Below are 24,894 nucleotides of genomic sequence, written 5' to 3'. Positions count from 1 at the left end.
GGCATGCCAAAGGGCCTGTTTCCGTCCTATACCCCTCAACTAAATAAACTAAACTACATTGAATCTACGACCTCTGGTCAATGATGCATTTGCCAGAGGAAACAGATTTTCAATATTTGCTCAATTGAAAATCCACACGGTTTGGAATGTCTCTCTGGAATCACCCATAAGCTTCTCCACCCTCGGGGAACAGTCCTGGTCGCTCCATTCCCTCCACGTACTGAGGTTCTTTGTTTCTGATAAGTATCTCACGCACCCTTGCCAATTCCCTGGCGTCCTTCCTAAAGCATGATGCATGGAATCGTGCCCAAGCTGAGAATCGGCCAAAGGCTGAGCAAGACATCCTTGTTTCTTGTTTGCAACATTCCCGTCTGCTCCTTCAAGTCCCGTCAGGTACCCCACGGCCTGTCTTCAGTATTTTTACCACCTTGATCCACCATCCCGAAACCGTGTTGAATCTCATCCCATTGGATCCATCCTCTTTGGAACGATTGCATCAGCTGCTCTTTCCCTTCTCCCCCCCCCGTCCCTATGTTGGACTAGTAGAGCTGCTGCCTCACAGCGCCAGAGACCCTCGTTCAATCCTGACCTCAGGTAGTGCCTGTGTGAACTTTGCACATTCGCCTTGTGAACGACTGGGTTTCGTCCGGCTGCTCCGGTTTCCTCCCACATCACAAAGATGTGCGACTTTGTAGGTTAATGGCCCTCTGTAAACTTGTCGGGAGTGGATGAGAAAGTGGGATAACATAGAACGGGTGTGAAGGAGTGATCGATGGTCGTCATGGACAAGATGGGCCGATGGGCCTGTTTCCATGCTGCACCTCTGAACTATATATTCCCTGGGACTTGGGAATGTAGATAATAAAAATAGCTGCATACCATTCCATATGTATCTCCTTCAACAAATTCCAGATCTTGGAACCTAAATCAAGGAATTATAATTGATTGCAAAACAAAAAACTGCTGGAGGAACTCAGCGGGTCAGACGGCATCTGTGGAGGGAGTGAACAGACAACGTTTCTCGCCTGAAGAAGGGTCCCAATCCAAAATGTTGTCTGTCCATCCCCTCCACGGAATCTGCCTGACCCACTGAGATCCTCTAGCACTTTGTTTTTGCTTAAGCTTCCAGTGCCTGCAGTCTCTTGTGTCTTCATTTCAAATTTACTCTCTGTTGCTGTTTTATTTCTGCCTCCTCTGTTGGTTTTGCGGGGCACTGGTGAGGCTGTTGGATTTCTTCACCAGGGGTGTGTGGAGTAGGGTTGCCAACTTTCTCACTCCCAAATAAGGGACAAAAGGTGACGTCACCGCCCCGCGCCCCCTGGTGACATCATCCAGCCAGCGGCAACCTGCTCCGCGGCTCGACCAATGGCGGCAGCCCGGGCCGGGAGGCGGGATGCTAAGCAAACTACGTTAGGCGGTGCCTGGGCCTCCAGGCCTACACTGTCCGGTCCTACAGCGCCCCCCCAGGGCGACAGCGGCTCCCGCCCTACAGCGGCCCCCTGGCCTACAGCGTCTGGGCCTACAGCGGCCCCCGGGCCTACAGCGTCTGGGCCTACAGCGGCCCCCGGGCCTACAGCGGCCCCCGGGCCTACAACGGCCCCTGGGCCTACAGTGCCCCCCAAGCCTAATATGGGACAAGGGCAGTCGCGTATGGGACAAACCAATTTAGCGCAATATACGGGATGTCCCGGCTAATACGGGACAGTTGGCAACCCTAGCGTAGAGTGCATCAGTTTTTCGGCCCTGACTTATACAGTTAATGGAGCTGTCCACGATGACAGGCCTTTCCAAGTCAAACCAGCATAGCTCCTCTGAAGCTGTGAGCTTGATATCAGGAATCTACATGTTCTACAACATTGAACAGTCCAGTACTCGAACAGCCCCTTTAGCTCACGGCATTCGTGCTGAACATGACGCCAAGATAACCTAGTCTCCTCTGCCTGCACAAGATCCTTATCCCTCCATTCTCTGCATACCCACGTGCCGATCCAAAAGCCTGTTAAATGCCACTATCGTATCTACCTCAACCACCACCCCTAGCAGCAAGTTCCAGGCACACACCACGCTCTGTGTGTATAAAAAACACTTGCCGCGGACATGGCCTTTAAACCGTGCCCTTCTCATCTTGAAGTCTTCTAGTCTTTGACATTTCCACCCTGGGGAAAAGGTTCTGCCTGACTACCCTATCTATGCCTCTTGTCATTTCTTTTTTACTTCTATCAGGTCTCCCCTCAATCCCTGGCATTCTGGAGAAAACAATCTCGGTTTGTCGATAGATAGACTCAAAAAGCTGGAGTAACTCAGGGGGGTCAGACAGCACCTCCGAAAAAGGGTCTCGACCCGAAACGTCACCTATTCCTTTTCTCCAGAGACGTTGCCTGGCCCGCTGAGTTACTCCAGCTTTTTGTGGCTATCTCCGGTTTAAACCAGCATCTGCAGTTCTTTCCTACTCATTTAGGTTTTTTCCAACCTCTCGTTATAAGTAATACCCTTTTATCCAGGCAGCATTCGGGCAAATGTCTTCTGCCTTTGACCCCGTCATCCTCAAACACCCAGTGTGGAGATTGCGTTTTGTAAAAGGATTCTCACGGATAACTAATCCTTGTGAGCATTTCTGTACAATCGCCGGGACGTACCCTTACTGGCCATTTGGCCACCATTCTTGTACTGACCCTTTTACATGTTTTTTTTTTAACCTACTTTGCTAACCCACCAGTTCGCGAAACCTTGGAGGGAATGAACGAACGATACTTTATTGTCACTTTATTATACCCAAGGTATGCAAAGAGTCACCACGTCGAGGGCACCGACAGAGTTACAAGTATCCCGTTTTAACACGAACCACTTTTAACACATTCCATTTGTGGTCCCCCTTTAGTTGTTGGCTGTTTCCCCACGCCTTGTCGTCTGGAGGTTTCATTACCCAACTGTTCAGCCCCCCACACTCCCTCTGTTGCCCAACACTAACGTGGTGGTTCAGCAGTCAGTGCTGCGGCCGCACAGCTCCAGTGCTCCAGGTTCGATCCACGCTCCTTGTGCTGTCATAAGGGGTAGTAGAATTAGGCCATCCGGCCCGTCAAGCCTACTCCGCCCTTCAATCTATCTGGCTGATCTATCCCTCCCTCCTAACCCCATTCTCCTGCCTTCTCCCCATAACCTCTGACACCCGTACTAATCAAGAATCTATCTATCTCTGCCTTAAAAATATCCACTGACTTGGCCTCCACAGCCTTCTGTGGCAAAGAAATCTACAGATTCATCACCCTCTGACTAAAGACATTTCTCCTCATCTCCTTCCTAAAAGAATGTCCTTCAATTCTGAGGCTATGACCCCTAGTTCTAGACTCTCCCACTAGTGGAAACATCCTCTGCACATCCACTCTATCCAAGCCTTTCGCTATTCTGTATGTTTCAATGAGGCCCCCTCTCACCCTTCTAAACTCCCAACGAGTACAGGCCCAGTGCCGACAAACGCTCATCAGAGGTGTGTGTGTGGAGCTTGTACCTTCCGCCTGTGACCGTGTGAGTTTCCTAAGGGTGCCCCAGTTTCCTCCCACGTACAGAGGGATCTTGGGCTCCAAGTCCACAACTCCCTGAAAGTGGCAACATCACCAGGTAGTAAAGAAGGCATATGACATCCTTGCCTTCATTGGTCAGGGCAATGGAGTATACGTCAGGAAGTTGTCAGGAATGAGTTTCAGTCGGGAAGTCAAGTTGCAGCTTTTTGTTTTAATATAAGGCTTTGATTGGGCCACATTTGGAGTATTATGTGCAGTTCTGTCCACCCCATTTCGGGAAGGGTGTGGAGGCTTTGGAAAGGGCGCAGAGAATGTCCACCAGAACGTGGACGGATTAGGGGGGCATCGTCTACAGGGAAAGGTTGGACAGACTTGGATTGTTTCGTCTGGAATGCCCAAGGTTGTGGGGAGACCTGACAAAAGTATATAAAATTTCGAGAGGCATAGATAGGGTAGACAGTCTGAACCTTTTTCCCCAGGGTGGAAAAATCAAATACTCGAGGGCCTAACTTTAAGGTGAGAGGGGTAAAGTTTAAAGGAGATGTACGAGACAAGTGTTTTTTTACACAGATGTTGGTGGGTGCCTGGAATATGCTGGTAATGGAGGCAGATATGGTAGTGATATTTAAGTGACTTTAAGAGACTTTTGGATAGGCATGTGGATATGTAGGGAATGGGGGGGATTTGGATTACGTGCAGGTAGATAAGAGTTGGCTTGGCATCAATGTCTCGGCATGGACATTGTGGGCCGAAGGGCCAATCCCTGTGCTGTACTGTTCTATGTAGCCCAAAGACATGGTGGTAGGTTACTAGATGATTGTAAAATGCTCCTAGCATAGCTGGGTGGCAGGAGGAATAAGATAAGCATTTAGAGAGAAATAAGCGGGACTAATGGAAATATTTTAATAGCCAGCGTGAACGCGATGGGCCAAATGGCCTCCTGCATCACCAGGTAATGTAAGATCATGATGGGTGGACATAAAGTGTCTTTTTTACCAGGGTAGAGGATTCTAAAACTAAAGGCCAAAATTTTAAGGTGAGAAGATAGAGATTTAAGTGGAACCTTTGTGCATCTTTGTTGCTCATGGAGTCATCCGTATCTGGAACGAGAGTCCAGAGGAAGCTATTGAAGTGGATACAATTACAACGGACTTTTCTGGACTTAATCTTGCATGAGATGTTATTCCCTTTGCCCTGTATCTGTACACTGTGGACGGCTTGATTGTAATCGTGTATCGACCTTTCTCTGATTGGACAGCACGCAACAAAAAAACTTTACTCTGTACCTCGGTGCATGTGACAATGATAAACTAAACTGAACAAAACTTTAAAAAGACATTTATAAGGATGTGTGGATAGGAAGGGTTCAGGGGGCTACGGGGCAAATGCAGGCAAGTGGGACAAGCCCAATGTGCCATTATGCTAACTGGGTCGGCGTGGACAATGTGGGCCGAAGGGCCTGTTTCCAAGTGACGCAGTGCTGATTTCCGCTACCCCAATAAGCTGACGACTAAATGTGAGTCGGGCTCAGCGTGAATTCGAGCAATGTGGAGCTATCTCCTGAGTCTGCTTGCTGTAGTGGGGCGGGACGGGACGGGACGGTAGCACAGCGGTAAAGTTGCCGCCTTTCAACGCCAGGGACTCGGGTTCAATCCTGACGATGGGGGCTGTCCATACGGAGTTTGTACGTTCTCCCCGTGACCCCCATGGGTTTTCTCCAGGTGCTCCGGTTTCCTCCCGCACCCCAAAGACACTCGGGTCTGTAGGCTAATTGGCTTATAAAAGTTGTAAATTGTCCCTATTACGTGTAGGATAGCGCTAGTGTACAGGGTCGGCACGGACACAATGGGCCGAAGGTCCTGTTTCCGCGCTGTATCTCTAAACTAAACTAAACTTAACTAAACTAAATTAAACTGTGAGAAGGGCTCAACCCAAATTAAAGCATTGTGGAGCAATCTCACGGGTTGTGGTGATGTGAAGAATAATCTTGTGTAGGAAGGAACCGCAGATGCTGGTTTACACCAAAGATGGACATAAAATGCTGGAGTAACTCAGTGGGACAGGCAGCACCTCTGGAGAGAAGGAACGGGTGACGTTTCGGGTCGAGACCCTTCTTCAGGCTGAAAGTTAGGGGAAACTTTAACTCCCACTCCCATTCCCACACCGACCTTTCTGTCCTGGGCCTCCTGCACTGTCAGAGTGAGGCCCAATGCAAATTGGAGGAACAGCACCTCCTATTTCACTTGGCAAACTTACAACCCGACGGTATGAACATTGGCTTCTCTAACTCCTTAAGAATCATCTCTCCTTCCGAGAGCCTCTCCCAGGACTGTGGGATGAGAGACTGTGCCCCTGAACACTGCCAGCTACTCCTGAGCTCTGGGATGTGAAAGGGTTAGGCTTCTCCAAACCGTTGGCTGAGAATCCATAAATAGGTCCGATGTGAGTCTGGTCTCGCAGGAACTGAGTGTTTCCTGATGAATGTTGCTTCAGCTGTCCGGCAGAAAGATGATCTCATCGTGTATCTATTTTTACAGACAGGTTGGGAGAGGGCTGCTGCCAAACCTGGTGCTGAGGTCAGAGTAAAGAATGCCATGTGTAATGCGTTTATTTGCAGCAGTCTGATCTTACTGCTGATGAATAAAAACACCCGTGCCTGGCGGCGCATGTTAGACCAGTCCCACGTGCCTGCGTTTGGCCCGCATCCCTCTGAACTCTTCCCATCCATATGTTGGTCCAGGTGTCTTTCAAAAGTCGTCATTGTATTCACCTCTATAGCTTCCCATGACAGCTCGTTCCAGATAAAGGCTATCCCCGGAGTAGAAGAAAAAGGAACCGCAGGTGCTGGTTTACCAAAGGAAAGACACAAAATGCTGGAGTAACTCAGCGGGTCAGGCAGCATCATTAGACAATGGCCTGTTTCCCTTATCATCGTTACTTTTTTCAGACTCCCGTACATCCTTCCCAATGGTAGGGCCACTCTCTGCCTCCACAAATGCTGCTGGCTTCTTCTGGCTTCTGCTCCATACTCCAGCATTGCAGTCTCTTCTACTTTCCCATTTGCGGTGGTACTCTAGTGCCGTGGCAACGAGATACTGTGAGACCGAGGAGAAGATGAATAACTTTCGTTCAATACGGGTGGTCTCCCAGGGTGCTTTTCTCTCCTTTTTTTAAGACGTTACTTAAAACCTAACCCTTTGACTAAGCGTTTGGTTACAGGTCGTAATACACTTTGATGCTCATTGTGTCAACGTTTGTTAATTGCCTGTGAAATGCCTTGGGACTACATAAATGCAAGTTGCGACTGTGGTAGCCTGTATTTAAACGCTACATTAAGTTTGGCTAAACAACTGTAGTGAATGCTAATTCCGGAGTCAAGAGGGTTTTATTGTCACAAAAACCTGGTGTCACTCAGCGGGTCAGGCGGCATCTCTGGGGAAACGGAACAGGTGACGTTTCGGGTTGGAACCCTTCTTCAAGACTGACAAGAGCTTTGGGAACGTACGCCTGGTCAATGGTTCTTTATTTGCCGCGTGTGCATCTGCACAGTGAAATTCTTTTTGCATATTTACAAATGCGTGCGCCGCCATGTTTTGCCACCATTGTTCGCTCCACTGGAGCGGTTCCCGATGCCGGTAAGCCCCGGGCTCCTGCAGGGCTGTCCTCCATCGCCCTCGACCGGATCGGCCCCAGGTCACGGTGGCGCAGCGGTAGAGTTGCCGCCTTACACGAATGCAGTGCCAGAGACCCATGTTCAATCCCGACTACGGGCGCTGTCTGTTCGGAGTTTGTACGTTCTCCCCGTGATCTGCGTGGGGTTTTCTCCGAGATCTTCGGCTTCCTCCCACTCTCCAAAGACGCACAGGTTTGTAGGTTCATTGGCTTGGTAAATGTTTAAAAAAATGTCCCTAGTGGGCGTAGGATAGTGTTAATGTGCGGGGATCGCTGGTCGGCATGAACCCTTTGGGCCGAAGGGCCTGTTTCCGCGCTGTATCTCTAAACTAAACCGACGTCCTTCACCTCGCCGGGCCATCTGTGCGTCTCGGTGGTGTCTCCTGCATCCGACCTTGCGGGCGCTGAAGGTCTTGCCCTGGTCACAGTTTAAGGATAAGGGGGAAGTCTTTTAGGACCGAGATGAGAAAGACAGGTACGGTACGGTACAGGGCGGCACGGTAGCACAGCGGTAGAGTTGCTGCTTTACAGCGAATGCAGCGCCGGAGACTCAGGTTCGATCCTGACTACGGGTGCTGCACTGTAAGGAGTTTGTACGTTCTCCCCGTGACCTGCGTGGGTTTCCTCCGAGATCTTCGGTTTCCTCCCACACTCCAAAGATGTACAGGTATGTAGGTTAATTGGCTGGGTAAATGTTTTTAAAAAATTGTCCCTAGTGGGTGTAGGATAGTGTGTTAATGTACGGGGATCGCTGGGCGGCACGGACTTGGAGGGCCGAAAAGGCCTGTTTCCGGCTGTATATATATGATATGATATGATATGACAGAGAGTGGTGAATCTGTGGAATTCTCTGCCACAGAGGGTAGTTGAGGCCAGTTCATTGGCTATATTTAAGAGGGAGTTAGATGTGGCCCTTGTGGCTAAAGGGATCAGGGGGTATGGAGAGAAGGCAGGTACAGGATACTGAGTTGGATGATCAGCCATGATCATATTGAATGGCGGTGCAGGCTCGAAGGGCCGAATGGCCTACTCCTGCACCTATTTTCTATGTTTCTATGTTGTTAAGGTTAACAAATTAAGGCTGGTTGGGTCATGGAAATTCATCCTGACAATCTCTGTCCAAACATCGGAGATACAGAGTAACAACACCCTTTCACACGGAATTTGTGCGGGTGGAGAAAATAAGTAAATAAATGAAGGCTGTATTTATTTTCATGTTTCTTGACGCATGGGCAGTTGAGGTGGCTTAGCGTGACGGAAATCTCTGAAACAGACTGTTTTCTAGCAACACCCTCGCTCTCTGCCCCAACACCCCCCTCCTCTAACCTCCCCCCAAATGCAGGGGGCGGCTGAAATGAATTGATTAGATTAAATTGTAGGTGTTTGAAGGCCAACTGCAATGACCGTTGAACTTTCCAAATGCAACAAAAAAAAGCGCATGGACACAAAGTACTTCATTGTTCACCTCAGGAAGCTGCCGTTGTGCCCTGCCCAGCTGAGGAGGATGTGCCTGAGGCCACAAGGAGATGAGTGTAAACACTCTGAACTGACTCGAGTGGAGTTTAAAATACAAAATCAGCTTGCCACTGCCCTTCTTACTCTGGGGATGAGAGCCCGATTGATATATCATATCATATCATATATATACAGCCGGAAACAGGCCTTTTCGGCCCTCCAAGTCCGTGCCGCCCAGTGATCCCCATACATTAACACTATCCTACACCCACTAGGGACAATTTTTACATTTACCCAGCCAATTAACCTACATACCTGTACGTCTTTGGAGGTGATATAAGAAGGTGATTACACAGGTGCTACGGACTTAGACGTATACTTTTTGGATGGCACGGTGGCGCAGCGGCAGAGTGCATTTCATGTTCGATCCTGACTGTTTGTACGGAGTCTGTCACATTCCATTGTCCTTTGTGCGTAGGATGGTGTTAGTGTACGGGATCGCTGGTCAGCGAGGACTTGATGGACCGAAGGGCCTGTTACCATGCTGAATTTCTAAACTAAGCTTTAACCAGGTCGGGTTTGTCTTGAAGTATAGTGAGTATTGTAGCGCAGGAAATGTCGCGCACAGCAAGCTATCACAAACAGGTCGAAACAAAGAACTGCAGGTGCTGGTTAATACCAAAGATAGACACAAAATGCTGGATAACTCAGGCAGCATCTCTGGAGAAAAAGGATGGGTGACCTTTCGGGTCAAGTTTCCAGTCTGAAGAAGGGTCCTGACTCGTAACATCACCCATCCTTTATAACATAGAAACATAGAAAATAGGTGCAGGAGGAGGCCATTTGGCCCTTCGAGCCAGCACCGCCATTCATTGCGTTCATGGCTGATCATCCACAATCAGTAACCCGTGCCTGTTTTCTCCCCATATCCCTTTATTCCGCTAGCCCCTAGAGCTCTATCTAACTCTCTTTTAAATTCATTCAGTGCATTGGCCTCCACTGCCCTCTGTGGCAGAGAATTCCACAAATTCACAACTCTCTGGGTGAAAACTTTTTTTTTCTCATCTCAGTTTTAAATGGCCTTCCTTTTTATTCTTAGACTGTGGCCCCTGGTTCTGGACTCCCCCAACATTGGGAACATTTTTCCTGCATCTAGCTTGTCCAGTCCTTTTATAATTTTATATGTTTTTCCAAAATCCCCCCTCATCCTTCTAAATTCCAGCGAGTACAAGCCCAGTCTTTCCAATCTTTCCTCATATGACAGTCCCGCCATCCCGGGGATTAACCTCATGAACCTACGCTGCACTGCCTCAATAGCAAGGACGTCCTTCCACAAATTTTTCTCCAGTGATGGTGCCTGAGCCGCTGAGTTACTCCAGCACTTTGTGTCTATCTTTACCATCGTTCTCCCTCCACAACACTCTGGCGCCCTTTTACTTTGTCTGCTTGACTCCCTTACCACCTGATTCTTGAGGTTAGGATGCCATCCACTGAACCAAGGCCGACAGAGTTATGTTCTGTAGCTCGGATGAAAGCCAGTTGGCTTGCTGAAGAAGTAGGAGCATTAGTTTGTGCCAGGGTGACCTGAAAGTCAGGAAACGTCAACCTGTCTTGATGGCTCAACCCTGTGTGTACATACAGGTACAGCTGTGCCAGGTGATATTTACTGAGCGGATATCTGTATGAAAAATAGCTCCTTGTTTTACGCAGCAGATGGGTTTTAGTTTATGGAGCAGTAACGACTCACTGGAAAATAAATTAGGCTGGGCACAGAAATTATATTATGTTTGGGGATTACTGAATTACTCGCTTTGTGTCTGAGCACTGCTGTTCAGGGAGTGTCTATTTTTTTGATCAATAGACTGAATTGATTGAAAGATAACAGCATGTAACAGGCCCTTCAGCCTACCGAGTCCACACCAACCACCAATCATCTTTGCACGTTAATTCTACTTTCGTATCCACTTGGGGCAATTTACAGAAGCCAAATAAGCTGACAAACCCACACTTTTTTGTTGATGTGGAAGGAAACCCACGTGGTCACTGGGAGAAAGTGCAAACTCCTCACGAGACCAGGATCGAACCTGGGCCTCTGGACTCTCGGTCATTTCAGTAGTGTGTGCAAACTGCCGTCTTTAATCAACTTTGCAGGGGAGAGGATTATATACGGGCTTCTTTTGATGGATTGGGTAGTTTTTCTAGTAGCAGTATTTTCCCTGCTCTCCCTTCATCTCCCTCCAGCCCCATTTCATTAAATCCAATCTCTAATAAATGACCACTTTGTTTTGTGTTGTAGAAACAGCTTGGCTCGAATGTAAGTGAGCATCCGCCTTGAAACTTGTGGGCCTGAGTTATGGGAAGTGGTTGAGCAGGCTGGGACTCTATTCCTTGGAGCGCAGGAGGATGAGGGGTGATCTTATAGAGGTGTACAAAATCATGAGGGGGATAGATAGGGGAAATGCACAGTCTCTTGCTCAGAGTAAGGGAATCGAGAACCAGAGGACATAGGTTTAAGTTGTGGGGGGGGAAAGATTTAGTAGGAACCTGAGGGGTACCATTATCACGCAGAGGGCAGTGTGTGTATGGAACAAGTTGCTGGAGGAGGTAGCTGAGGCAGGTACTATCGCAAAGTTTAACAACCATTTTGACAGGTACATGGATAGGGTAGGTTTGGAGGGATATGGGCCAAACGCAGGCATGTGGGACTAGTGCATGTTGGTCGGTGTGGGCAAGTTGGGCTGATGCGCCTGTTTCAATAGACAATAGACAATAGTGCAGGAGTAGGCCATTCGGCCCTTCGAGCCAGCACCACCATTCAATGTGATCATGGCTGTGCTGTATGCCTCTATAACTCAATGTGCAGTTGGCGGTATTGGCTCAGCCTTAAGCCTTGTTCTGCAGTTCAACAATCTGGTGCATGGGCTCACTTTCTGTGATCAGCACCACAGACCCAACATAATGAAAGAAATGCATCTTCCAGCTTTATGAACTCATACTGAAGGCCCTGCAGTTCTAGCTCTTTGACCAGGGACATCTACAACATAGACTTTAATCTTGAGTGGATGGATGGTAACCAAAAGAGCACTCCTTGGAATGGATGGAGAGAAAGAAGGCCAGGATCTAGCTATGCTATAGCTAGCTATAGCTAGATCCTGGCCTTCTTTGTCTCCATCCATTCCAAGGCGTGCCCTTCCAAGGATGGTGATTTATTTACCCACTTCCTATTCAGTGTTACCATTGTACCATTTTCCCATCACGACCACAGGGCTTGGCTGCGTGTGGGTTGGGCAATGTTCTGGCAGTTAATCGATCGTACTGTGATTGAAGTAATCGGAACTTCAACCGAGTTCACCGTGAAGGTGTTTAATACCTTTCTTTCGGCTTTTTTACAGGACAGCGATGATGACAAGAGTGACGATAACCTTGTCGTTGATGTTTCCAATGAGGTCAGTAAAGTTTTGTAAAACAAGACTTTGTCATTTGAGCCAAATACCAGGTGCCGTAGTAACTCAGTGGGTCAGGCAGCATCTATCTGTAGGGGGAATGGTAAGGTGATGTTTCGGGTCGGGATCCTTCATCGGTCTGAAGAAGGATCTCGATCTGAAACATTGCCTATCCATTCCCTCCATGTATGCTGCCCGACGCACTGTGTTACTCCAGCACTTTGTAAGTTTGCTCAAGGTGGCAGCAGCAGCATCAGCAGTTCCTTGTGTCTCCTCTTTGTCATTTTAAAGTTGGTCAAAGCTTTGTCATGATTGACGTTGACCACTGGACCTCCAAAGACGTACAGGTATGTAGGTTAATTGGCTGGGTAAATGTAAAAATTGTCCCTAGTGGGTGTAGGATAGTGTTAATGTACGGGGATCGCTGGGCGGCACGGACTTGGAGGGCCAAAAAGACCTGTTTCCGGCTGTATATATATGATAAAAGCTTCTTCATCTCCTTCATCACCTTGTGGCGGCACGGTGGTGCAGCGGTAGAGTTGCTGCCTTACAGCGAATGCAGCGCCGGAGACTCAGGTTCGATCCTGACTACGGGCGCCGTCTGTACGGAGTTTGTACGTTCTCCCCGTGACCTGCGTGGGTTTACTCCGAGATCTTCGGTTTCCTCCCACACTCCAAAGACGTACAGGTATGTAGGTTAATAGACTGGGTAAATGTAAAAATTGTCCCTAGTGTGTGTAGGATAGTGTTAGTGTGCGGGGATCGCTGGGCGGCGCGGACTCGGTGGGCCGAAGGGCCTGTTTCCGCGCTGTATCTCTAAAAAAATAATAAATCTAAATCCTTTACTGCCATTCAATGAGAATGTGACAGATTAGTGCTCTCACAGTCTATGGACCCTGCATTTTTCCATAATATCAATTCTTGCAGGCATGACTCTGAATTTTAGGTTCTCCTCCATTGTTCTGGACTTCCCAATTAGTAGCAGTGGTTTCACTGTATTCACACCCCTGCCAGTTATTTTTAATATCTTCTGTACTTCAGTCAGTCCACCATCTAGCTTGCCACAATGTCCGTCTCTCCTTTCCATCTGTTTGTGAAATATTGCAATGTTCCGGTCTTCTACTTTGACACAAAACATCACCATTTCAGAAACCATAGCTGAAATGACCACAACGAACCTGAGGCCAAAGTTATTTCGATGGTAGTTTTTACTCATAGCCAGTGACTAATATAGACTAAAGTATGGTTTATAACATAAAAGCTTTGACATTTGTGACAATGCTTTTGCTCGTAAAACCAGTTCTATCCTGTGGTAAACAGGTGGACACAAAATGCTGGAGTAACTCAGCGCGTCAGGCAGCATCTCGGGAGAGAAGGAATGGGTGACGTTTCGGGTCCTCGTCACCCATTCCTTCTCTCCCGAGATGCTGCCTGACCCGCTGAGTTACTCCAGCATTTTGTGTCTACCTTCGATTTTAACCAGCACCTGCAGTTTTTCTCCTACACTATCCTGTGGTAAATTTGATAATTAAAGCCCTACCTTTTTTGGGTTGGCGTAAAGGTTTTCATGGTGTGGCTGGTCCCTTGCGGTAGAGTCACGTCGCCATGGAAACAGGCCCCTCGGCCCAACTTTTGCTTGCTTGCAAGTAAAAAAAAACAAATGGTGTGAGCGGGTGATCAGTGGTCAGCATGAACTCGGTGGGCCAAAGGGCCTGTTTCTCTGCTGCCCCTCTCTAAATCTCTGAATTGCTTCACGTTTCAGGAGCCATCGTCTCCTCGCAGTAGCCCCTCGCAGGCAGCGCACGAGAACGGACTCGACAAGCTTCACGTGAGGAGAAAGACTCAGGTGAACAGTCCCACGTCTCTGGTCACAACAAGCTGCACCCCACCTCCGCTAAAAAGCAAAGAGCCGGCTGCGGTAAGTCTCTCCTCCCTTTCAATAGACAATAGGTGCAGGAGGAGGCCATTCGGCCCTTCGAGCCAGCACCGCCATTCAATGTGATCATGGCTGATCATTCTCAATCAGTACCCCGTTCCTGCCCTCTCCCCATACCCCCTGACTCCGCTATCCTTAAGAGCTCTATCTAGCTCTCTCTTGAATGCATTCAGAGAATTGGCCTCCACTGCCTTCTGAGGCAGAGAATTCCACAGATTCACAACTCTCTGACTGAAAAAGTTTTTCCTCATCTCAGTTCTAAATGGCCTACCCCTTATTCTTAAACTGTGGCCCCTTGTTCTGGACTCCCCCAACATTGGGAACATGTTTCCTGCCTCTAACGTGTCCAATCCTGATCTCCCCCCCCCCCCCTTTCCCTTGTCCACGTGTCCTCGCCTCTAAAATGTCCGCAGGACACCCACACTGCCGGAGTTACGGACAGTGAGGAAGACTGTCAAAATGTACAGTGCGATACAGATCACGGGCAGCTGGAGTTTAATCCCAGCAACTGCGAGGGGTCGCACTTTGGGAGGTCGAAAGTAAGGGGAAGGTACACAAATAATGGCAAGACCTTAACATTAATGTATGGAGAGATATTGAGGACAGAGTCCATCATTACTGGAAAGTGGCAACACAAGTAGTTAGAGTAACAGAGAAGGCATCTGGTATGCTTGCCTTCATTGGTCAGGGCATTGAGCATAAGAGTCAGGAAGTCATGATGCACTTTAATAGCACTTCGGTTCGGCTGCGTTTGGGGTATTGTATGCAATTTTAGTCACCCCATTTCACGAATGATGTGGAGACATTGGGGAGGGCGCAGAAGGTGTTTACCAGAATGATGTCTGGATTGGAAAGTTTGAGCTGTAAGGAGAGGTTGGACATACTTGGATTGCTTTCTCTGCAATACCAGAGGTTGAGGCAAGACCTGATACAACTACAAAAGTCATGAGAGGAATAGACAGCCAGTGCCTTTTTACCTCCCCATGATGAAAATATCAGAGACTACAGGGCTTTAAGGTGAGAGGGGCGAAGTTTAAAGGAGAAGTGCAGGGCACATTTTTTACATAGAGGATGTTGGGAACGCCTCGTCAGGGATTAGCGGTATTAAAGAGGCTTTTAGATAGGAACATGGATATGCAAGGAACGGAGGGATATGGATCACATGCAGGCAGCGAAGATTAATTCCTCTTGGGACCAGGCTAGGTCATTGTGGGCTGTGGGGCCCGTTCCCCTGCAGTGCAGTCTATGTTCTACCTAAAGTGCTGCCTCTGGTGTCTACCCATCCCAGTCCATTCTACCTGTTGTGGATTTGCAAAAGCTGTGCTTTTTAAAGGGGTGTCAGGGGTTACGGGGAGAAGGCAGGAGAATGGGGCTGAGCGGGAAAGAGATAGATCGGCCACGGTTGAACGGCGGGGCAGACTTGATGGGCCGAATAGCCTAATTCCGCTCCTGGAACGTACGAACGTAAAGGACTTTCTAACTGTGTTGTTTGTGTTCTTGATATCAGAATGAGAAGTCCAGCACACCTGGCCTTAAGTCCAGCGGGCCAGCGTCCAGGAGCGACTCAGCAACGCCCAGCACCAGCGGGACCTCCCAGCACTGCCCAGCGGCTGGCAAGGCAGGGACAGACCCTCTCGGTAACTCCACCTTCCTCATCTCAGTGTTCATCCCGTTTACTAACGTTTCTGCCTTAAGCTCGCGGCTGGAGCTCCAATTCTACACACGCTGTGCTTTTACTGCGGGAATGCAAACCAATCTAGGTTTATAATAATTGCCACATGCATCGAGGTACAGTGCAAAGCTGTTTGGCGTGCTGTCCGAACAGTTCAGATAACACTACGACAGGTCCACCACATGAAGTCCATGCGGGACTTCATTCCTTGGAGTGCAGGAGGCTGAGGGGTGATCTTAAATATAAAATCACGGAGAGCACAGAGACAGATTTTTTTCCGCCAGGGTAAGCCATTCATGAAATGGAGGTCATGGGTTTAAGCTGAAAGAGGTATATTTGCTAGGAAGCTGAGGGGCAACTTTTCCACACAGAGGGTGCTCTGTACATGGAACTAGCAGCCAGAGGAGGCAGGGACAATAACAACATTTAAAAGACATTTGGAGAGATACATGGATCTTTGAGTCCACGCTGACCATCGATCGAACATTACCCAAGTTCTTTGTTGGACCACTTGCGCACGAGGGCAATTTACAAGATGCCGATTAACCTACAATGCTGCACCTCGTTGGAACGTGGGAGGAAACCGGAGCACCCAGAGAAAACCCAAGTGGTCCAAGGGCGAACGTACAAACTCAGTACAGACAGCACTCGAGGTCAGGATGCCCAAGAGTCGACTGCCAAAACAGCTTCTGTATGGAGAACTGTGTCAGGGCAAGCACTCAGTAGGAGGACAGAAGAAACGGTTTAAGGACTGCCTCAAAGTGTCCCTCAAAGATTTGGACATCAACCTCAGCACTTGGGAGTCTCTTGCTCTGGACCGTCCAACCTGGCGTAGCAAGCTCACCACAGGAGCCCGTGCAGCAGAGAACCGACGCACTGCAGAGGCCCAGAGGAAACGCACCGCGCGCAAGGCCCGGGCTACCTCCACTTCCACTGCAGCACCCATCCACTTGTGTCCTACATGTGGGCGTGCCTCCCGGGCCCGGATTGGCCTCACCAGTCACTTCCGGACCCACAGTCACCAATCCTCCAACTGAAAGTGAAGTCATTGTCATCTTCGAACCCGAAGGACGAACAACAATGTAACCTGGGTCTCTGGCGCTGTGAGGCAGCAGCTTTATCGCTGTGCCTCTGTGCTGCCCTGGAGAGGAATGGTTTAGAGGGATATGGGCCGAACGCAGGCAATTAGGACTCACTTAAATATGGCGTCATGGTTGGCATGGACGCGTTGGGTTGAATGGGCTGTTATCTGTGCTGAAGATAGACACACAATGCTGGAGTAACTCAGCAGGTGAGGCCGCATCTCTGGAAAAAGGAACAGGTGACGTTTTGGCTCGAGACTCTTCAGATTGCCTGAAGACCTGAAACGTTGCCTTTTCCTTTCCTCCAGAGATGCTGCCTGACCCGCTGAGTTACCCCAGCATTGCGTGTCTACCTTCGGTGTAAGCCAGCATCCGCGGGTCCTTCCTACTGCGTTTCTGCGCTGCGTGACTATGGCTCTGACTGTGGCTGACGTGTGGTTTCTCCTTCAGCTCTAGGGTTGAAGACTCCGCTGTCGGTGCAGGGTGCTTTCCCGGTGCCGTTTGGGATGGTCCACACTGCGGTGAACGGTGGGATGGCCGGTGCCAATGCCTACGGGGGGCTGCACTTTGCCTCCCCTCAGCTCAACGGCGGCGCCACGGCCTCTACGTTTGGCCGCTCTTCTGTGGTAGGTTCCTCGCTCCTCTTGCACTGAAACAACTTTGGGACACTAAACGCACGAGCTCAGAATGTACCGTGATCCTTCAATGTAGCAAAGAGGAGAGGGGAAAGTTTAATATCGAAAGCTCGATTTTCTAATGTGTAAGAAGGAACTGCAGATGCTGGTTTAAACCGAAGATAGACACAAAAAGCTGGAGTAACTCAGCGGGACAGGCAGCATCTCTGCAGAGAAGGAATGGGTGACGTTTTGGGTCGTGTCCCTTTGATTGTCTAATAAACGTTTTGCGTTTAATGAAATGTCTGCCCAAGGGGTTAAGGAATGCTTGTGACTTTCTTCTTTGGGCTTCTCTCCCCACACATTTCCGACACAAGAACCTCTCCTCTCTCCGACGAGAGTTCTATGTATCTCCCTCTCCCCATGACATCAGTCTGAAGAAGTGCCTCGACCCGAAACGTCACCCATTCCTTCTCTCCTGAGATGCTGCCTGTCCCGCTGAGTTACTCCAGCATTTTGTGTCTATCTGGAGACAAAGGATGGGTGATGTTTCGGCCCGGGTTTCGAGACCGAAGAGGGGACCCGACCCAGAATGTCACCCGTCCTATTTCTCCAGAGATGCTGCCTGGCCCGCTGAATTACTCCAGTACTTTGTGTCTATCTTATTGATAAGTGCAGCTTAATTCTTAATTGATATGCACTCCGACACCTTTTGTCAACAATATGAGCAATGGTCTTGGTATATGAGATTTTGAAAGGAGATCTTTAGTCTTTAAATCGGACAACCCAAGATCTGTCGGGATACCGCCAAACATTGGCGGTCACGGTGGCGCAGCGGTAGAGTTGCCGCCTTACAGCGAATGCAGCGCCGGAGACCCGGGTTCGATCCCGACTGTGGGTGCTTGTCTGTACGGAGTTTGTACATTCTCCCCGTGACCTGCGTGGGTTTTCTCCGAGATCTTCGGTTTCCTCCCACACTCCAAAGTCGTACAGGTTTGTAGGTTAATTGGCTTGGTAAATGTAAAAATTGTCCCTTGTGGGTGTAGGATAGTGTTAGTGTGCGGGGATCGTTGGGCGGCGCGGACCCGGTGGGCCGAAAAGGGCCTGTTTCCGCGCTGTATCTCTGAACTCTGAGCATTTACCAATTTGAGAGGATCCTGGATTTAAATTTTATGTCTCTGTAGTTTTGTATTTGGTTTATAACAAAAAATGTCCAGGCATCAGCCTCTTCTGCATTAGTCTTTCATCCCCAACCATTCTGCAGACTCTTGGCGAGATTGTAAACTCATTTCAAATACAAAGCTGTTTTATTCTCTGGGCTTCTGACTCATGGGACCAAAGAATATCCGAGCAAACTTCATGAATGACTTTGATTCATGTGCCTCCTTTTATAACTCGGGGAGTCCTTATTGTGCCTGGGATCAGAATTCGGATGCATAAAAATGAGTTGTTGTTTCTGTGAATGTGACTGAAATGTTTACCCATTGAGCTGGTTAGAGCTACTGGGAATCTGATTGCAACGCCTCTCGGGATTATAGGCTCAGTTCTTTGCTTTAATGGGAAACACAGGTACTTGGGAACTTGTGGGGGAGGGCCCACGTTAGATGTGTATGAAGGAACTGCCGATGCTGGTTGTACACCAAAGACAGACACAAAATGCTGGAGTAACTGAGCGGGACAGGCAGCATCTCTGGGGATTAGCAATGGATGATGCTTCGAGTCGAGACCCGTCTTCAGACTGGTTGGATTTTTAAAGATTTTTCGTTTAGATTTAGAGATACAGCGCAGAAACAGGCCCTTCGGCCCACCGGGTCCGCGCCGCCCAGCGATCCCCGCACATTAACACTATCCTACACCCACTAGGGACAATTTTTACATTTGCCCAGCCAATTAACCTACAAACCTGTACGTCTTTGGAGTGTGGGAGGAAACCGAAGATCTCGGAGAAAACCCACGCAGGTCACGGGGAGAACGTACAAACTCCGTACAGACGGCGCCCGTAGTCAGGATCGAACCTGAGTGTCCGGCGCTGCATTCGCTGTAAGGCAGCAACTCTACTGCTGAACCATAGCCTGCTGACTACAACCCTTTACCCTGTGCCTCATCCTGCCTTTGGAAGGAAAGGCAAGTGTCTCGTTCCCGACAGTGTGCCATTTGCCGAGCATTTAATAGCTGAGTGTTACAACCGAGTTCAGTCCCTGAGGAAACTTAAGGAAGCTTTGAGTCACGCTCATCTAAGTGGTAAGCTGTGCTTCTTTGTGGTTTTTCTGTCAGGTTTAAATACAACACTGTTCTGCAAGGCACGGTTCCAAGCCTGGAAACACGTTTGGCAGCGTAACAATAACTTGCATTTGAATCCAAAAAAAGAGGTGCAAATGTCGAGTGACTCAGTGGGTCAGGCAGCATCTGTGGAGAACATGGATTGACTGAAGAAGGGCCCTGACCTGAAACATCGCCTATCCATATTTTCCACAGATGCTGCCTGTCCCGTACATTAACACAAACCTACACACTCTCGGGACAACTTACACTTATAGCAAGCCAATTAACCGACAAACCTGTACGTCTTTGGACTGTGGGAGGAAACCGAAGATCTCGGAGAAAGCTCACGCATACACGTGGAGGATGCACAGACTCCGTACAGTACAGCACCCATAGTCGGGATCGAACCGGGGTCTCTGGCGCTGCAAGCGCTGTAAGGCAGCTGCTCCTGGGAAGAGCTTTGGAGATCAAGTATTGGGCGGGTGATTTTGTGTGTCTGCTTGGAGTGGGGGGGAATAGGGCTGAATATGTCACTCTACAAGGAGCCAGCAACATATTGGAGACTTCATTGAGCTTCCCCTGGGTCCTAATGCTTCTGATTCCAGGTTTACAGAGAGGACAGAGTGAAATGCTAAGCAAAGTTGTCATTCACAGGGCCAAGCCCAGAATAAATGAGAAGGGGAAGACTGACATCAAAGGACAACTATCGACCCGATATGTCAACTGTCCATGTTCTCCAGAGATGCTGCCTGACCTGCTGAGTTACTCCAGAACTTTGTGCTTTTTTTTTGTTGTAAACCAGCATCTGCAGATCCTTGTTTCTACATTTTCTTTGTTGGCCATTTAAAGTATTTAGGATGGCACGGTGGCGCAGCGGTAGAGTTGCTGGCTTTCAGTGCCAGGGACCCGGGTTCGATCCTGACTACAGGTGCTGTCTGTATGGAGTTTGTACGTTCTCCATGTGCCCGCGTGGGGTTTCTCCGGGTGCTCCGGTTTCCTCCCACTTTCCAAAGACGTACAGGTTTGTAGGTTAATTGGCTTTGGTAAAACTGCAAAATTGTCCCCAGTGAATCGGACAGTTCAGCGGCACGGACTCACCGGGCTGAAGGGCCTGCTTCCGCTCTGTATATCTAAAAGTTTTAAAAAATCTGAAAAGAATGAGAAGGGGAAGACTGACATGAAAGGATAATTGTCGAACTGAAACGTCAATTGTCCACGTTCTCCCAGCGATGCTGGAGTAACGAGGAATTTAGAAGGATGAGGGGGGATCTTATTGAAACATATAAGATAATTAGGGGATTGGACACATTAGAGGCAGGAAACATGTTCCCAATGTTGGGGGAGTCCAGAACAAGGGGCCACAGTTTGAGAATAAGGGGTAGGCCATTTAGAACGGAGATGAGGAAGAACTTTTTCAGTCAGAGAGTGGTGAAGGTGTGGAATTCTCTGCCTCAGAAGGCAGTGGAGGTCAGTTTGTTGGATGCTTTCAAGAGAGAGCTGGATAGAGCTCTTAAGGATAGCGGAGTGAGGGGGTATGGGGAGAAGGCAGGAACGGGGTACTGATTGAGAGTGATCAGCCATGATCGCATTGAATGTCGGTGCTGGCTCGAAGGGCTGAATGGCCTACTCCTGCACCTATTGTCTATTGTCTATTGATGCTGCCTGACTGGCTGAGTTAGTCCAGCAGTTTGTGCCTTTTTCCTTTGTAAACCAGCCTCTGTGGATCCGTGTTTCTACATTGCCTTCATTGTCTATGTAAAGAAGTGGTGTTAATCTCCTGCTGTTGTTTGGTCTGCCTAGGCTGGATTTGAACATCACACGCACAAGCGAGCTGCTGGACTTCCTGGGAGCCTGTCAGCAGCAACGACAGGGAAGCCGTAAGTAGCGCGAGACGAAAAGCCATCCCGAACCTTTAGGGCAGCTGGTGGAGCTGCTGCCTCACAGCGCCAGAGACCCAGGTCCCATCCCCACCTCGGGCGCTGTCTTTGCTGAGTTTGCACCAAACATAACAGACCACTCGACCCTAAAGACCGTAGTAAGTCATGGCGCCATTTTAGTAGGCAGAAACTTGCAGAAACATTTTAAAAGAAAAATAACAAAAATCTGGGAATTGATAGACGAGATATATTCTGCAATTTATGATATCATCACACATACTGTTCCCACAAAACACTGATTACACTGCGAGAGGCATAGCGAATGGCGGGTTTTGCCTACTAAAATGGCAGACGTTCCGCTCCTTTGCGTACTACACTTCAGTATAGGCGATTTCAACAGAATGGTTCATCTTGCTCCTCTAGTATCTTTGGTTTGCACTTTCTTCCCACGGTCGCATGTCTTTCCTCCCACATCCCAAAGACACGCAGCCTCTAATTGGCCTCTGTAAATTGTCCCTGCGGTGGAGTTTCTGCCTTACGGCGCAAGATACCAGAGTTCGATCCTGACTACGGGTACTGTCTGTACGGAGTTTGTATGTCCTCCCTGTGACTGCGTGGGTTTTCTCCGGGTGCTCCGGTTTCCTCCCACACTCCAAAGAAGTGCAGGTTTGTAGGTTGATTGGCTTCGGTAAAAATTGTAAATTGTATTTATTGTGTAGGTGAGTGCTAATGTACGGAGTGATCAGATCGGCGTGGGCCGGGGGGGCCTGTTTCCACGCTGTATCTCTAAAGTAAAGTCTAAACTTCTTTTAGGAAGGAGATGAGGAGACATTTCTTTAGTCAGAGGGTGGTGAATCTGTGGAATTATTTGCCACAGCAGGCTGAGGAGGCAAAGTCAGTGGAGATATTTAAGGCAGAGATAGATAGATTCTTGATTAGTACGGGTGTCAGAGGTTATGGGGTGAAGGCAGGAGAATGGGGTGTAGAGGGAGAGATAAATCAGCCATGATTAAATGGCAGAGTAGACTTGATGGGCCGAATGGCCTAATTCTACTCCTACCACTTATGATCTTATGATCTACAATTGGTGAGAGGTTGGCTGATAACAGCTGGGAAGAAACTGTCGCAGAATCTGGTGTTGTGCGTTCTGGCTAGGAAAGTATTTGTAGGGAGTATTGCAGGAGCGAAGATGATCTCATTTCTGATCAGTTGGAAGCCTTCCACCACAGAAACATAGAAAATAGGTTTCCAGGAGTAGGCCATTCGGCCCGTCGAGCCAGTGCCGCCGTTCAATATGATCATGGCGGCGACATGATCATCTAAAATCAGTTCCCCTTTCCTGCTTTTCCCCCATATCCCTTGATTCCTTTAGCACTAAGAGCTAAATCTAACTCTCTCTTGAAAACATCCAGCAAATTGGGCCTCCACTGCCTTCTGTGGCCGAGAATTCCACAGATTCGCGACTCTCTGGGTGAAAAAGTTTTTCCTCATCTCAGTCCTAAATGACCTCCCCCTTATTCTTAAACTGTGACCCCCTGGTTCTGGACCAGCTATCCTACAGTTCTTGTGTATCACAAAATGCTGGAGTAGCTCGGTGGGTCAGGCAGCGTCTCAGGAGAGGAGGAAGGGGTGACGTTTTGGGTCGAGAGCCTTCTCCAGCGTTCCGAGATACCTTTGATTTGCACCAGCGTCGGCAGGTATTTTCCTACACAACTTACGGTTCTTGTGTCTTCTCTCTCCGACCCCCCCCCCCCCCCGTTCCTGCAGCGCCTACTCATTCCACGTCGGCGCGGACCGCCAGATGCAGCCCGTGGCATTCCCGACGGACGCGCTGACCGGCGCGGGCATTCCCCGGCACGCCCGGCAGATCAACAACCTCCCGCACGGGGAAGTGGTGTGCGCCGTGGCCGTCAGCAACTTCACCAAGCACGTGTACACGGGCGGCAAGGGCTGCGTGAAGGTGTGGGACATCAGCCAGCCCGGAAACAGAAGCCCCGTCTCACAGCTGGATTGTCTGGTAAGGCTGCTGTTATCTTTCTCTTATCTCGCATCTTTCTACGGGCATCTTTGCAATCGCCTGGAAGCTGGGTTCTCTCTCAATCTGCATGATACTCGCTGGAATTTAGAAGACAGAGGGGGAATCTTATTGAAACATATAAAATTCTTAAGGGGTTGGAGAGGCTAGATGCTGGAAGATTGTTCCCGATGTTGGGGAAGTCCAGAACCAGGGGTCACAGCTTAAGGATAAGGGGGAAGTCTTTTAGGACCGAGATGAGAAAACATTTCTTCACACAGAGAGTGGTGAGTCTGTGGAATTCTCTGCCACAGAAGGTAGTTGAGGCCAGTTCATTGGCTATATTTAAGAGGGAGTTAGATGTGGCCCTTGTGGCTAAAGGGATCAGGGGGTATGGAGAGAAGGCAGGTACAGGTTACTGAGCTGGATGATCAGCCATGATCATATTGAATGGCGGTGCAGGCTCGAAGGGCCGAATGGCCTACTCCTGCACCTATTTTCTATGTTTCTATGATAACGAGCAACCGCAGGTGCTGCTTTTATGCCAACGGTTCCTCCACATTGGGAAGAACACGTGGTTGGAAGGAAAACAAAATCCAACCGCTTCAGGGCGGCACGGTGGCGCAGCGGTAGAATTGGTGCCTCTCGGCACCGGAGGCCCGGGTTCGATCCCTGTGCGGAGTTTGAACATTCTCCCCCCCTGACCTGAGCGGGTTTTCCCGGTCTCCTCCCACACTCCAAAGACGCACAGGTTTGTAGGTCAATTGGCTTGGGTAAAATTGTCCCTGGTGTGTGTGTGGGATAGTGTTAGTGTGTGGGGATCGCTGGTCGGCACGGACTCGGAGGGCCAGTGGGCCTGTTACGGCGCCTGCATCTCTAAACTAAACTAAAGTAAACTTGCCGAGGGTCATGCAGCATCTCGGAGGGAGGGCACGTCGTGGGAACACAGTCGTGCTTTCCTCCACATGAATGTTGCTCACACAGGACTGGTTCACTTGGGTTTATTTCTGCAGGGCATCCCAGCGGAGCCCTGACACTTTGTTTTACAGTGGCTTCTTGCTGAGCGTAAGCATTTGGATTCCAGACCAGGCTTGCCCACTTAAACATGCATCCACTGTTCCGAATAGATTGCATTCATTTGCAATCTGGGTTTCTCTCAATCAGTGAGATATCGAGGAACCGCAGAGGCTGCTTTCTACCAACGATTCCTCCACACTGGGAAGTACATTTTACTTGAAGGACAACCAATCCAACCACGTCAGGGCGCAGCGGTAGAGTTTTTGCCTTACAGCGCCAGAGACCCGGGTTCGATCCTGACTACGGGTGCTGTCTGTATGGAGTTTGTACAT

General features: G+C 49.1%; 1 protein-coding gene across 6 annotated transcripts in view; it reads left to right on the top strand.

The window, feature by feature from the left end:
• The window catches only part of LOC144607165 (transducin-like enhancer protein 4), a 567,195-nt gene that overhangs the window by 510,550 nt on the left and 31,751 nt on the right, over nt 1–24,894 (top strand). For all 6 annotated transcript variants that reach the window (XM_078423813.1, XM_078423817.1, XM_078423814.1 and 3 more), the window contains 6 exons: nt 12,038–12,091; nt 13,851–14,006; nt 15,532–15,661; nt 17,229–17,404; nt 21,455–21,531; nt 23,299–23,548. In XM_078423813.1, coding sequence (XP_078279939.1) covers nt 12,038–12,091; nt 13,851–14,006; nt 15,532–15,661; nt 17,229–17,404; nt 21,455–21,531; nt 23,299–23,548 — 843 coding nt within the window. The remainder of the gene's footprint in view (nt 1–12,037; nt 12,092–13,850; nt 14,007–15,531; nt 15,662–17,228; nt 17,405–21,454; nt 21,532–23,298; nt 23,549–24,894) is intronic.

Source organism: Rhinoraja longicauda, chromosome 28 (genome assembly GCF_053455715.1).
Source record: "Rhinoraja longicauda isolate Sanriku21f chromosome 28, sRhiLon1.1, whole genome shotgun sequence".
Classification (NCBI taxonomy): domain Eukaryota; kingdom Metazoa; phylum Chordata; class Chondrichthyes; order Rajiformes; family Arhynchobatidae; genus Rhinoraja; species Rhinoraja longicauda.
Note: the sequence above shows the minus strand (reverse complement) of the source record. Positions and strands in the feature narration are given on the sequence as shown.